The 14,240-nt window shown below is 48.9% G+C and overlaps 1 protein-coding gene across 4 annotated transcripts in view; it reads left to right on the top strand.

Moving 5' to 3' along the window:
* mtmr4 (myotubularin related protein 4) overlaps nt 1–14,240 on the top strand; it is a 102,812-nt gene that overhangs the window by 49,857 nt on the left and 38,715 nt on the right. For 3 of the 4 annotated variants that reach the window (XM_045224223.1, XM_045224222.1, XM_045224221.1), the window contains 3 exons: nt 2,551–2,667; nt 5,855–5,884; nt 7,510–7,592. In XM_045224223.1, the coding sequence (XP_045080158.1) occupies nt 2,551–2,667; nt 5,855–5,884; nt 7,510–7,592 (230 nt within the window). The remainder of the gene's footprint in view (nt 1–2,550; nt 2,668–5,854; nt 5,885–7,509; nt 7,593–14,240) is intronic. The other variant, XM_045224224.1, reaches the window with a different exon arrangement.

Here is a 14,240-nt window from a genome sequence, read left to right as displayed (position 1 = left end):
CTGGGCTGAGGGCCGGGTCTGGGGGAACTAAAACAATGGCCACATAGCTGGAATGTTAATAGACGGTTTGAGAGCCATCACGAACACAGTACCATCATCAGCCATGTACGCACACACACACACACACACACACACACAGACACAGACACAGACACAGACACAGACACAGACACAGACACACACACACACACACACACACTCCCTTCAACCTCCCTGCCATCCTCTTTAGCCTGTTGGACTGCTCACTCAGGCTCAAAGACCAACCCACATGCTGTCCTCTCACAGAGGTCCTTTTATGCTAGTATGTCTATGTGCTAATTGGGACTGCCACAAGTACATTTTATTTTCCACAAACTGTCCCATGTTCCACCCTCTAGTACACAGTGTTTGGAGGGGTATGCCAGCTTGGAATTAAAATATGAAGCGGCACTGTGTCTGGCTGCTGTATAGAGGTGGTGCTCAGTGGGTTTCTGTTTGTAGTGAGCTTTTACATCCCATGGGATCCCTCCCTCCCTCCCCCTCCTCCCCCTCCCTCCCCTCCCTCCCCCTCTCCCCTCTCTCCTCCTCTCTCCCTCTCTCCTCTCTCCCCCTCCCTCCCCCTCTCTCCCCTCCTCCCCTCTCCCTCCCTCCCCTCCCTCCCCCTCTCTCTCCCTCTCTCCCTCTCTCTCTCCTCTCTCCTCCCTCCCCCTCCTCCCTCCCCCTCCCTCTCTCCCCCTCCCCTCCTCCCTCCCTCCCCTCTCCTCCCTCCCTCCCCCCTCTCTCTCCCCTCCTCCCCTCTCCCCTCCCTCTCTCCCCTCTCTCCCCTCTCTCCCCTCCTCCTCTCCCCTCCCTCCCCCTCCCCTCCCTCCCCTCCCCCCCCCTCCCTCTCTCCCTCTCTCCTCTCTCCTCCTCTCTCTCCCTCCTCCTCTCCCCCTCCCTCTCTCCCTCTCTCCCTCTCTCCTCCTCCCTCTCTCCCTCCCTCCCCCTCCCTCCCCCTCTCTCTCTCCCTCTTCCCTCCCTCCCCCTCCCTCCCCCTCCCTCTCCCCTCTCTCCCTCTCTCCCTCCCTCCTCCCCCTCTCTCCCTCCCCCCCTCTCTCTCTCCTCCCTCCTCTCCCCCTCCTCTCTCCCTCTCTCTCTCTCCTCCTCCTCTCTCCCTCCCTCCCCCTCTCTCCCTCCCTCCCCCTCTCTCTCCCCTCTCTCCCCCTCTCTCTCTCCCTCCCCCCCCTCTCTCTCCCCTCCCTCCCCCTCTCTCTCCCCTCTCTCCCCTCTCTCCCTCCTCCCCTCCCTCTCGCTCTCTCCCTCCTCCTCTCTCCTCCATGTGGTCCTATTTACCATTTAGAAATATAATCTAGCCGTTCTATTTCTATGCTGTTTACCAAAGCAGACCTCCAACCACTGGCAGTACAAGCAGCTGGAGAACCAGCCAATCATACTCCTACACCACTGGGCTGGAGAACCAAAGGGCTTTTCACACTACCGAGACGAATCAAGCCGAGCCGAACCAAGCTGCACTGAGCTGGCCTGGTTAAAAGAATGGCCAAGCCCCATTCATCCTAGGAGAGTAGCTGCTGCCTTGGCAGGAGCTAATGGGGATCCCTAATAAAAACAAATACACCATCCTTACCATACTAGTGGTACAGACTGGTGTTAATATAGGGTCAATGGGTAACATAGTGTAGTGATAACCATTTCCCAGTCAAGCTGTAGGTTCAGTGATAACCATTGCCCAGTCAAGCTGTAGGTTCAGTGATAACCATTTCCCAGTCAAGCTGTAGGTTCAGTGATAACCATTGCCCAGTCAAGCTGTAGGTTCAGTGATAACCATTGCCCAGTCAAGCTGTAGGTTCAGTGATAACCATTGCCCAGTCAAGCTGTAGGTTCAGTGAGTATAAGCTAAAGCAGCCGAGTTTGTGGTCTCTCTTCAGAAGACTGAATCCAGCTTAGATCATAGTAAAAGTCTGTCCTCAGAAATAGCCCTGAAAACACTGGGCTTGAGGGTAACAACATGTCATTGTACTGTATTAAATATAGTGTAATTACTGGTGGAGACACAAGCGTTTTTAAAAGGACCACGAGCAGGTGTGGAGAACAGCGTAGCTAGTGTTGGTTTTTCCATTGGACCCCATTCATTTTGTACAGGTTTGATGTGTGTGGCTGTGCACCCCTAGTGCAAGGTTGACAGAGTACAATAGGATTCATAGGAAGATTAATGTTTATTTTAATTTTATTTTTAGTCATTTAGCAGACGCTCTTATCCAGAGCGACTTACAGGAGCAATTAGGGTTAAGTGCCTTGCTCAAGGGCACATCGACAGATTTTTCACCTAGTCGGCTCGGGGATTAGAACCAGCGACCTTTCGGTTACTGGCACAACGCTCTTACCCACTAAGCTACCTGCCGCCCCAGGTCTGAAGTGGATGTAACACTGCAGTGTGTTTTTAATGTTGTGTTGACGTTTTTGTTTCCCCGATTTTTCTGTTGTCCTTATGACAAACATTGATCTGGTGTTGTGTTTTTTAAATGTTATGTCGATGTTGTCTTAACGTTGTATTGACGTTTGCGTCCCCTCCAGGTGCCGTTCCCAGCTCTTCCTGGGGAAGGGGTGGAGTATCTGGGCCGAGCCGATGACGCCATCATCGCCATCTCCAACTACAGGCTCCACATCAAGTTCAAGGACTCCATCATCAATGTAAGACATGATGCACCCCTGGTTTGCTACCAAATGGTACCTTTATAGCCTATGTAGTACACTACGTTTGATCAGGGCCCATAGTGCTTGGTCCCCTCCCCACCCCCTGGTGCTTGGTCCCCTCCTCCCCTCCCCACCCCCTGGTGCTTGGTCCCCTCCTCCCCTCCCCACCCCCTGGTGCTTGGTCCCCTCCTCCCCTCCCCACCCCCTGGTGCTTGGTCCCCTCCTCCCCTCCCCACCCCCTGGTGCTTGGTCCCCTCCTCCTCCTCCCCACCCCTGGTGCTTGGTCCCCTCCTCACCCCCTGGTGATTGGTCCCCTCCTCACCCCCTGGTGATTGGTCCCCTCCTCACCCCCTGGTGATTGGTCCCCCTCCTCACCCCCTGGTGATTGGTCCCCTCCTCACCCCCTGGTGCTTGGTCCCCCCTCCTGACCCCCTGGTGATTGGTCCCCCTCCTCACCCCCTGGTGATTGGTCCCCTCCTCACCCCCTGGTGATTGGTCCCCCTCCTCACCCCCTGGTGATTGGTCCCCTCCTCACCCCCTGGTGCTTGGTCCCCCTCCTGACCCCCTGGTGATTGGTCCCCCTCCTCACCCCCTGGTGATTGGTCCCCTCCTCACCCCCTGGTGATTGGTCCCCTCCTCACCCCCTGGTGATTGGTCCCCCTCCTCACCCCCTGGTGATTGGTCCCCTCCTCACCCCCTGGTGCTTGGTCCCCTCCTCACCCCCTGGTGATTGGTCCCCCTCCTCACCCCTGGTGATTGGTCCCCTCCTCACCCCCTGGTGCTTGGTCCCCCTCCTGACCCCTGGTGATTGGTCCCCCTCCTCACCCCCCTGGTGATTGGTCCCCTCCTCACCCCCTGGTGATTGGTCCCCCTCCTCACCCCCTGGTGATTGGTCCTCTCCTCACCCCCTGGTGATTGGTCCTCTCCTCACCCCCCTGGTGATTGGTCCTCTCCTCACCCCCTGGTGCTTGGTCCCCCTCCTCACCCCCTGGTGCTTGGTCCTCTCCTCACCCCCTGGTGATTGGTCCTCTCCTCACCCCCTGGTGATTGGTCCTCTCCTCACCCCCTGGTGATTGGTCCTCTCCTCACCCCCTGGTGCTTGGTCCCCCTCCTCACCCCCCTGGTGCTTGGTCCCCTCCTCACCCCTGGTGCTTGGTCCCCCCTCCTCACCCCCTGGTGCTTGGTCCCCTCCCCACCCCTGGTGCTTGGTCCCCCTCCTGACCCCCTGGTGATTGGTCCCCTCCTCACCCCCTGGTGCTTGGTCCCCCTCCTCACCCCCTGGTGCTTGGTCCCCTCCTCACCCCCTGGTGCTTGGTCCCCCTCCTCACCCCCTGGTGCTTGGTCCCCCTCCTCACCCCCTGGTGCTTGGTCCCCCTCCTCACCCCCTGGTGCTTGGTCCTCTCCTCACCCCCTGGTGCTTGGTCCTCTCCTCACCCCCTGGTGATTGGTCCTCTCCTCACCCCCTGGTGATTGGTCCTCTCCTCACCCCCTGGTGATTGGTCCTCTCCTCACCCCCTGGTGATTGGTCCTCTCCTCACCCCCTGGTGATTGGTCCTCTCCTCACCCCCTGGTGCTTGGTCCCCCTCCTCACCCCCTGGTGCTTGGTCCTCTCCTCACCCCCTGGTGATTGGTCCTCTCCTCACCCCCTGGTGATTGGTCCCCTCCTCACCCCCTGGTGCTTGGTCCCCTCCTCACCCCCTGGTGCTTGGCAGTGTGCTGGACACCACAGGAGCGGTGCATTGAGCAGTGTCTCTGATCTCACCAGCCAGGACTGTTGACGTTGCCTCTGGGGTTTTGGGAAGCCGGGCCAACGCTTCCCTACGTGCATAGTCACACACACACACACACACACACACACACACACACACACACACACTTTCTAACGTTGTCATCCAGCAGTCCTCTTCTACTGACATCAGCCCCTGCTGTAACACAAACAGCCTGGTTGTTTTCATTCAGTGGCCTGGCAGAGAGATTCCTCCTCCCTCGATCCGTAACGCCAGTCAGCTTGCAGAGTACATGTAGCAGGACTGTTTAAAAAAAAAATAAAAAAAACCCACGTAGATCTGCTCTGTCAGATTACCAGCCTTTTCCCTTTACTCTCTGTTTGTTCAAAAGGACTGGGTAATATGTAGGGTTTAGCAACGTTTAGTAGTAGGTCCCTGTGTAGCTCAGGTGGTAGAGCGCGGCGCTTTGCAACGCCAGGGTTGTGGGTTCGTTTCCCACGGGGGGGGGCCAGTATGAAAATGTATGCACTCACTTATACTGTAAGTCGCTCTGGATAAGAGCGTCTGCTAAATGACTAAACTGTAGTAAAGATTGAGGAACGTTCAGAAAAGCGCCATGCCGTACGGTAGGATTGGCGTTCTACCAAGTTCAAGAGGTTTTCTCTCAGGGGGTCTGTCCGGTAGGAAGGATTAAGCAACATTTGGAAGAAGAGACGTGAAGGATTGGCGTTTTGCAGTGCCAGCAGAGTCCTGCACTGAACCTAGTCAGTCAGTGGCACAGATGAACTGTAGTTACCTTTAGCCAACCAGCTCTCTTCTCATCCTTTTGCGCCCATTTAGTTTTTTTTTCTTCCATTTTCTTCTTCTCCTTTTGGAGCTTGGTTGTGGTCAGCTGATGTCACTCTTTCTGCCTTGAGTTTGTTCTCTGCTCCAGTTTATTATCTCCCATCTTTAGCTCTGTCTTTATCTTTTGCCCTCCATTTAACCTCCACTTCCTTCCTGTTTTATCTCTTTAGTTTCATCATTTTTCCATTTCCTCTCCTGCTCCCTGTCTTGATACCACTCTTCTGTCTCTCTCCGCTTCTTCCTCTCTCTTCTCTCTCTCGCTCTCTCCTCTCTCTCTTCTCTCCTCTCTCTCTCTCCCTCTCTTCTCTCCCTCGCTCTCTCTCTCCTCTCCCTCTCGCTCTCTCTCTTCTCTCTCTCTCTCTCTCCCTCTCTCTCTCGCTCTCTCTCTCTCGCTCTCTCTTCTCTCTCTCTCGCTCTCTCTCTCGCTCTCTCTCTCTCTCTCGCTCTCTCTCTCGCTCTCTCTCTCGCTCTCGCTCTCTCTCTCGCTCTCTCTCTCGCTCTCTCTCTCTCGCTCGCTCGCTCTCTCCCTCTCTCTCTCTCTCTCTCTCGCCTCTCCCTCACTCTCTCTCTCTTCTCCCTCCCTGTTCCTGGTGCCTGTTACTGTGTTGTAGACCTATCCAGGTGTGGACAATCACATTTCTGTGAGTACATTGTGTCAATAGCAACTTTTGGCTTCCCCCCTCCTCCCTCACAGTCTAGACTAGTCTGCTCTGTCATTAACTCTCTGTTCAGTTTAGACTAGTCTGCTCTGTCATTAACTCTCTGTTCAGTTTAGACTGACTGCTGCTGAAGGAATGTGCACCCTAAAAGAATAAAATGTCATTTAACTTTTCAATTGGAAGCAATCTAAACCCCCCCTATCAGCGTCAATGTTAATTGGTCAGCCCTAATCAAAGGTCAAGCCTCATTGGGTAATTGTATAACTGTTGAGTTTGGAGTGACAGCATTAACACCTCTGACCTGAGGTCCAATAACAGAGCTGTGGTACGGAACACTGCAGGCTCAGCATGACCTCTGACCTGAGGACCAATAACAGAGCTGTGGTACGGAACACTGCAGGCTCAGCATGACCTCTGACCTGAGGACCAATAACAGAGCTGTGGTACGGAACACTGCAGGCTCAGCATGACCTCTGACCTGAGGACCAATAACAGAGCTGTGGTACGGAACACTGCAGGCTCAGCATGACCTCTGACCTGAGGACCAATAACAGAGCTGTGGTACGGAACACTGCAGGCTCAGCATGACCTCTGACCTGAGGACCAATAACAGAGCTGTGGTACGGAACACTGCAGGCTCAGCATGACCTCTGACCTGAGGACCAATAACAGAGCTGTGGTACGGAACACTGCAGGCTCAGCATGACCTCTGACCTGAGGTCCAATAACAGAGCTGTGGTACGGAACACTACAGGCTCAGCATGACCTCTGACCTGAGGACCAATAACAGAGCTGTGGTACGGAACACTGCAGGCTCAGCATGACCTCTGACCTGAGGACCAATAACAGAGCTGTGGTACGGAACACTACAGGCTCAGCATGACCTCTGACCTGAGGACTAATAACAGCTGTGGTACGGAACACTGCAGGCTCAGCATGACCTCTGACCTGAGGACCAATAACAGAGCTGTGGTACGGAACACTGCAGGCTCAGCATGACCTCTGACCTGAGGACTAATAACAGAGCTGTGGTACGGAACACTGCAGGCTCAGCATGACAGAATGACTGAGTGAACACTCTAGAATAGATTGCACTTCTGCAGACTCCAGAGCTTGGCCTAAAATGATGATATGGTTGTATAATGGTTGTATAATGGTTGTATAATGGTTGTTGTTTTATATGAATGAGATTTTACTGTGTGGCAACTATGACAAGTGTAAATACCTTGAGATATAAACGTTCTAGTTTATGGAAGCTGAATTGACAACGTAATAACCTGTAATGTGGAAAATCACGTGATGCTGCTGTTGATGAGGCTAGATATTGGTGTGGCCATAGAAACATTATTGTAGTGTCTGTTTTAGGCCTATACCTAACAGTGGCTTGACTGAATTTACATAACCAATGGGGAAAGTAAGTCTACCACAAATGTCATCTTCGGATCCCCGGTGAAGTGTCTCCTCTGCTGTGTGAAAAATGTCTGGCTACCTCCTTGGACTTACAGCCTGCTACTCTACAATAGGTACCTTTTTTAAACTAGCCGTGACGTTAGATGTGTTGTCTATCCCGAGTAATGTGGCTGTCCTCTCTCTGGCTCCCCCTACAGGTGCCTCTGATGCTGATAGAGAGTGTGGAGAGCAGAGACATGTTCCAACTGCACATCATCTGCAAGGACTCCAAAGTCGTCAGGTAAAGAGAAACTCCTATCTAGGACACCTACACTGGCCAGGACACCTACACTGGCCAGGACACCTACACTGGCCAGGACACCTACACTGGCCAGAGACCACTGTCAACTACTATCAGGACGTACAGACAGACACATGGATACCATGTGCCCCACCAATCAGCGTTTTTTTTTTTGCCAGACCAAAAATAGGAATTGTATTCATAATAGTATTCCTTTTTGTTTTACGTTTGATTGACATATTAAGCACAACATTATATTTTAATGCATGTATAGGCTTAGAGACTTGGCAATAGTCTCTTCTATTTTGGATTTACCGCAATATTTCTACTACTGAGAACTGTTGCGAAAATAGCTCATTTGTTATTGCTCGGAGTTGGAAAAGAGATGTCATGAAGTTTGCTTAAGAACTGGTTTGGCTCAAAAACACTTGGATGCTTATTATTTAATTTTTTTGAAAGACTTGAGTTTTCAACTGAACAAAGAGCCCACTTCTCTCTCAGAAAGCCCTGCCTCAGACAGAGACATCATAAGTGTTCCTATGTCTTTGATTGGCCTTGTGTCCTACCTGAGAAGCAGATGTGATGTGGAAGGGCCCTGGGAAACACTGTTCTGTTCTCCATGAATACTCACCATATTGAAGAACCCTCTGAACACTCATTAGAATAGAGAACTATAGAATAATATCCGTATTAAAGAGCATTAATTATGACCCTGCTTGTGTGCTGGAAGAGAGCATATTATACAGTAGCCCTACAGTGCTGTATATCTAAATCACTAAAAATACACTCGCCATCCCCCCTCCCCTTATTCTGTCCAATTTAAGATGACTGTATGATCATGTAGGCCACACATGATTATGAAGTGTCTTTGGGTCCTTGAAAAGCACTAAATAAAACCTGGGTATTAGTATTCTTAGGCAAAACATGATAATATGGAAAAACCAAGATAATATGGTGAAACCAAGATAATATGGTGAAACCATGATAAAAATAAAATCAAAGTTTATTGGTACACAGATTTCCAGATGTTATCGCAGGTACAGGGCAGTAATGCTTGTGTTTCTAGCTCCAACAGTACAGTAATGATTGTGTTTCTAGCTCCAACAGTACAGTAATGCTTGTGTTTCTAGCTCCAACAGTACAGTAATGATTGTGTTTCTAGCTCCAACAGTACAGTAATGCTTGTGTTTCTAGCTCCAACAGTACAGTAATGATTGTGTTTCTAGCTCCAACAGTACAGTAATGCTTGTGTTTCTAGCTCCAACAGTACAGTAATGATTGTGTTTCTAGCTCCAACAGTACAGTAATGATTGTGTTTCTAGCTCCAACAGTACAGTAATGATTGTGTTTCTAGCTCCAACAGTACAGGTGTTTGTAGCTCCAACAGTACAGGTGTTTGTAGCTCCAACAGTACAGTAATGCTTGTGTTTCTTGCTCCAACAGTACAGGTGTTTGTAGCTCCAACAGTACAGGTGTTTGTAGCTCCAACAGTACAGGTGTTTGTAGCTCCAACAGTACAGGTGTTTGTAGCTCCAACAGTACAGGTGTTTGTAGCTCCAACAGTACAGGTGTTTGTAGCTCCAACAGTACAGGTGTTTGTAGCTCCAACAGTACAGTAATGCTTGTGTTTCTAGCTCCAATAGTACAGGTGTTTGTAGCTCCAACAGTACAGTAATGCTTGTGTTTCTTGCTCCAACAGTACAGGTGTTTCTCGCTCCAACAGTACAGGTGTTTCTCGCTCCAACAGTACAGGTGTTTCTCGCTCCAACAGTACAGGTGTTTGTAGCTCCAACAGTACAGGTGTTTGTAGCTCCAACAGTACAGGTGTTTGTAGCTCCAACAGTACAGGTGTTTGTAGCTCCAACAGTACAGGTGTTTGTAGCTCCAACAGTACAGGTGTTTGTCGCTCCAACAGTACAGGTGTTTGTCGCTCCAACAGTACAGGTGTTTGTAGCTCCAACAGTACAGGTGTTTGTAGCTCCAACAGTACAGGTGTTTGTAGCTCCAACAGTGCAGTAATGCTTGTGGTTCTCCCTCCAACAGTACAGGTGTTTCTAGCTCCAACAGTACAGTAATGATTGTGTTTCTTGCTCCAACAGTACAGTAATGCTTGTGTTTGTAGCTCCAACAGTACAGGTGTTTGTAGCTTCAACAGTACAGGTGTTTGTAGCTCCAACAGTACAGGTGTTTGTATCTCCAACAGTACAGGTGTTTGTATCTCCAACAGTACAGGTGTTTGTAGCTCCAACAGTACAGGTGTTTGTAGCTCCAACAGTACAGTAATGCTTGTGTTTCTTTAAGAAGTAATGCTTGTGTTTGAGCTCCAACAGTACAGTGTAGCTCCAACAGTACAGGTGTTTCTTGCTCCAACAGTACAGGTGTTTCTAGCTCCAACAGTACAAGTGTTTCTTGCTCCAACAGTACAGGTGTTTCTAGCTCCAACAATACAGGTGTTTGTAGCTCCAACAGTACAGTAATGCTTGTGTTTCTTGCTCCAACAGTACAGGTGTTTGTCGCTCCAACAGTGCAGGTGTTTGTAGCTCCAACAGTACAGGTGTTTCTAGCTCCAACAGTACAGTAATGCTTGTGTTTCTTGCTCCAACAGTACAGGTGTTTCTAGCTCCAACAGTACAGGTGTTTCTAGCTCCAACAGTACAGGTGTTTGTAGCTCCAACAGTACAGTAATGCTTGTGGTTCTCGCTCCAACAGTACAGGTGTTTGTAGCTCCAACAGTACAGGTGTTTGTAGCTCCAACAGTGCAGTAATGCTTGTGGTTCTCGCTCCAACAGTACAGGTGTTTCTAGCTCCAACAGTGCGGTAATGATTGTGTTTCTTGCTCCAACAGTACAGTAATGCTTGTGTTTGTAGCTCCAACAGTACAGTAATGCTTGTGTTTGTAGCTCCAACAGTACAGGTGTTTCTAGCTCCAACAGTACAGGTGTTTCTAGCTCCAACAGTACAGGTGTTTGTAGCTCCAACAGTACAGGTGTTTGTAGCTCCAACAGTACAGGTGTTTGTAGCTCCAACAGTACAGGTGTTTGTAGCTCCAACAGTACAGGTGTTTGTAGCTCCAACAGTACAGGTGTTTGTAGCTCCAACAGTACAGGTGTTTGTAGCTCCAACAGTACAGGTGTTTGTAGCTCCAACAGTGCAGGTGTTTGTAGCTCCAACAGTGCAGGTGTTTGTTGCTCCAACAGTACAGGTGTTTGTAGCTCCAACAGTACAGGTGTTTGTAGCTCCAACAGTACAGGTGTTTCTCGCTCCAACAGTACAGGTGTTTCTCGCTCCAACAGTACAGGTGTTTCTCGCTCCAACAGTACAGGTGTTTCTCGCTCCAACAGTACAGGTGTTTGTAGCTCCAACAGTACAGTAATGCTTGTGTTTCTTGCTCCAACAGTACAGTAATGCTTGTGTTTCTAGCTCCAACAGTACAGGTGTTTCTTGCTCCAACAGTACAGGTGTTTATAGCTCCAACAGTACAGGTGTTTGTAGCTCCAACAGTACAGGTGTTTCTCGCTCCAACAGTACAGGTGTTTGTAGCACCAACAGTACAGGTGTTTGTAGCTCCAACAGTACAGGTGTTTGTAGCTCCAACAGTACAGGTGTTTGTAGCTCCAACAGTACAGGTGTTTGTAGCTCCAACAGTACAGGTGTTTGTAGCTCCAACAGTACAGGTGTTTGTAGCTCCAACAGTGCAGGTGTTTGTAGCTCCAACAGTGCAGGTGTTTGTAGCTCCAACAGTGCAGGTGTTTGTAGCTCCAACAGTGCAGGTGTTTGTAGCTCCAACAGTGCAGGTGTTTGTAGCTCCAACAGTACAGGTGTTTGTAGCTCCAACAGTGCAGGTGTTTGTAGCTCCAACAGTGCAGGTGTTTGTAGCTCCAACAGTACAGGTGTTTGTAGCTCCAACAGTGCAGGTGTTTGTAGCTCCAACAGTACAGGTGTTTGTAGCTCCAACAGTGCAGTAATGCTTGTGGTTCTCGCTCCAACAGTACAGGTGTTTGTAGCTCCAACAGTACAGGTGTTTGTAGCTCCAACAGTACAGGTGTTTGTAGCTCCAACAGTACAGGTGTTTGTAGCTCCAACAGTGCAGGTGTTTGTAGCTCCAACAGTGCAGGTGTTTGTAGCTCCAACAGTGCAGGTGTTTGTAGCTCCAACAGTGCAGGTGTTTGTAGCTCCAACAGTACAGGTGTTTGTAGCTCCAACAGTGCAGTAATGCTTGTGGTTCTCGCTCCAACAGTACAGGTGTTTGTAGCTCCAACAGTACAGGTGTTTGTAGCTCCAACAGTACAGGTGTTTGTAGCTCCAACAGTACAGGTGTTTGTAGCTCCAACAGTACAGGTGTTTGTAGCTCCAACAGTGCAGGTGTATGTAGCTCCAACAGTGCAGGTGTTTGTAGCTCCAACAGTACAAATAAACAATACACATATAATCCCCAGAAAACTAATAAGTTATATTGGATGAGCCCTGACTACAATACAGTATCTACACTACTGGTCAAAGGTTTTACAACACCTACTCATTCAAGGGTTTTTCTTAATTTTTTACTATTTACTACATTGTAGAATAATAGTGAAGACATCAAAACTATGAAATAACACATATGGAATCATGTAGTAACCAAAAAAGTGTTTAAACAAATCAAAATATATTTCATGTTTGAGATTCTTCAAATAGCCACTCTTTGCCTTGATGACAGCTTTGCACACTCTTGGCATTCTCTCAACCAGCTTCACCTGGAATGCTTTTCTAACAGTCTTGAAGGAGTTCCCACATATGCTGTTCTGCCTTGTTAGCTAGCAAATATATCCAAGTTGGCTGAACTTGAAATATTAAGATTAACTGACTACTCACAAGCACGTGGGCTTGTGCTTGAGAGATTGTTTACGAGACCTGTGTTCATTTTCTATAATACCTGCTACCAGAAGTTGGTCGTTATTAGTTCATGTACATTATTCATGGTTCTGGTTAAATTTGTAACAAAAATGGCCTTTTCATTGACTGACTTGAAAGCCAGATCTGTGATTATTGCAAAAAAGCAGCTATTTTAAATCATTAGTGGGTCCTATGGTTGTGGAAGGATTATATTTAGCTCAGGTGTAATTTCACAAGCCCTAAATGAATTAGTTTATTGCTGACTGTTTGAAATGCAGTGTATTTTACCTTTTAGTTGTACAGCAACATTTATTTTGAGAAAACATTTAAAAAATCAAGATATACAGTGGGGAGAACAAGTATTTGATACACTGCCGATTTTGCAGGTTTTCCTACTTACAAAGCATGTAGAGGTCTGTAATTTTTATCATAGGTACACGTCAACTGTGAGAGACAATCTAAAACAAAAATCCAGAAAATCACATTGTATGATTTTTAAGTAATTCATTTGCACTTTATTGCATGACATAAGTATTTGATACATCAGAAAAGCAGAACTTAATATTTGGTACAGAAACCTTTGTTTGCAATTACAGAGATCATACGTTTCCTGTAGGTCTTGACCAGGTTTGCACACACTGCAGCAGGGATTTTGGCCCACTCCTCCATACAGACCTTCTCCAGATCCTTCAGGTTTCGGGGCTGTCGCTGGGCAATACGGACTTTCTGCTCCCTCCAAAGATTTTCTATTGGGTTCAGGTCTGGAGACTGGCTAGGCCACTTCAGGACCTTGAGATGCTTCTTACGGAGCCACTCCTTAGTTGCCCTGGCTGTGTGTTTCGGGTCGTTGTCATGCTGGAAGACCCAGCCACGACCCATCTTCAATGCTCTTACTGAGGGAAGGAGGTTGTTGGCCAAGATCTCGCGATACATGGCCCCATCCATCCTCCCCTCAATACGGTGCAGTCATCCTGTCCCCTTTGCAGAAAAGCATCCCCAAAGAATGATGTTTCCACCTCCATGCTTCACGGTTGGGATGGTGTTCTTGGGGTTGTACTCATCCTTCTTCTTCCTCCAAACATGGCGAGTGGAGTTTAGACCAAAAAGCTCTATTTTTGTCTCATCAGACCACATGACCTTCTCCCATTCCTCATCTGGATCATCCAGATGGTCATTGGCAAACTTCAGACGGGCCTGGACATGCGCTGGCTTGAGCAGGGGGACCTTGCGTGCGCTGCAGGGTTTTAATCCATAACGGCGTAGTGTGTTACTAATGGTTTTCTTTGAGACTGTGGTCCCAGCTCTCTTCAGGTCATTGACCAGGTCCTGCCGTGTAGTTCTGGGCTGATCCCTCACCTTCCTCATGATCATTGATGCCTCACGAGGTGAGATCTTGCATGGAGCCCCAGACCGAGGGTGATTGACCGTCATCTTGAACTTCTTCCATTTTCTAATAATTGCGCCAACAGTTGTTGCCTTCTCACCAAGCTGCTTGCCTATTGTCCTGTAGCCCATCCCAGCCTTGTGCAGGTCTACAATTTTATCCCTGATGTCCTTACACAGCTCTCTGGTCTTGGCCATTGTGGAGAGGTTGGAGTCTGTTTGATTGAGTGTGTGTTGAGTGTCTTTTATACAGGTAACGAGTTCAAACAGGTACAGTTAATACAGGTAATGAGTGGAGAACAGGAGGGCTTCTTAAAGAAAAACTAACAGGTCTGTGAGAGCCGGAATTCTTACTGGTTGGTAGGTGATCAAATACTTATGTCATGCAATAAA

Source organism: Coregonus clupeaformis, chromosome 13 (genome assembly GCF_020615455.1).
Source record: "Coregonus clupeaformis isolate EN_2021a chromosome 13, ASM2061545v1, whole genome shotgun sequence".
Taxonomy (NCBI): domain Eukaryota; kingdom Metazoa; phylum Chordata; class Actinopteri; order Salmoniformes; family Salmonidae; genus Coregonus; species Coregonus clupeaformis.
Note: the sequence above shows the minus strand (reverse complement) of the source record. Positions and strands in the feature narration are given on the sequence as shown.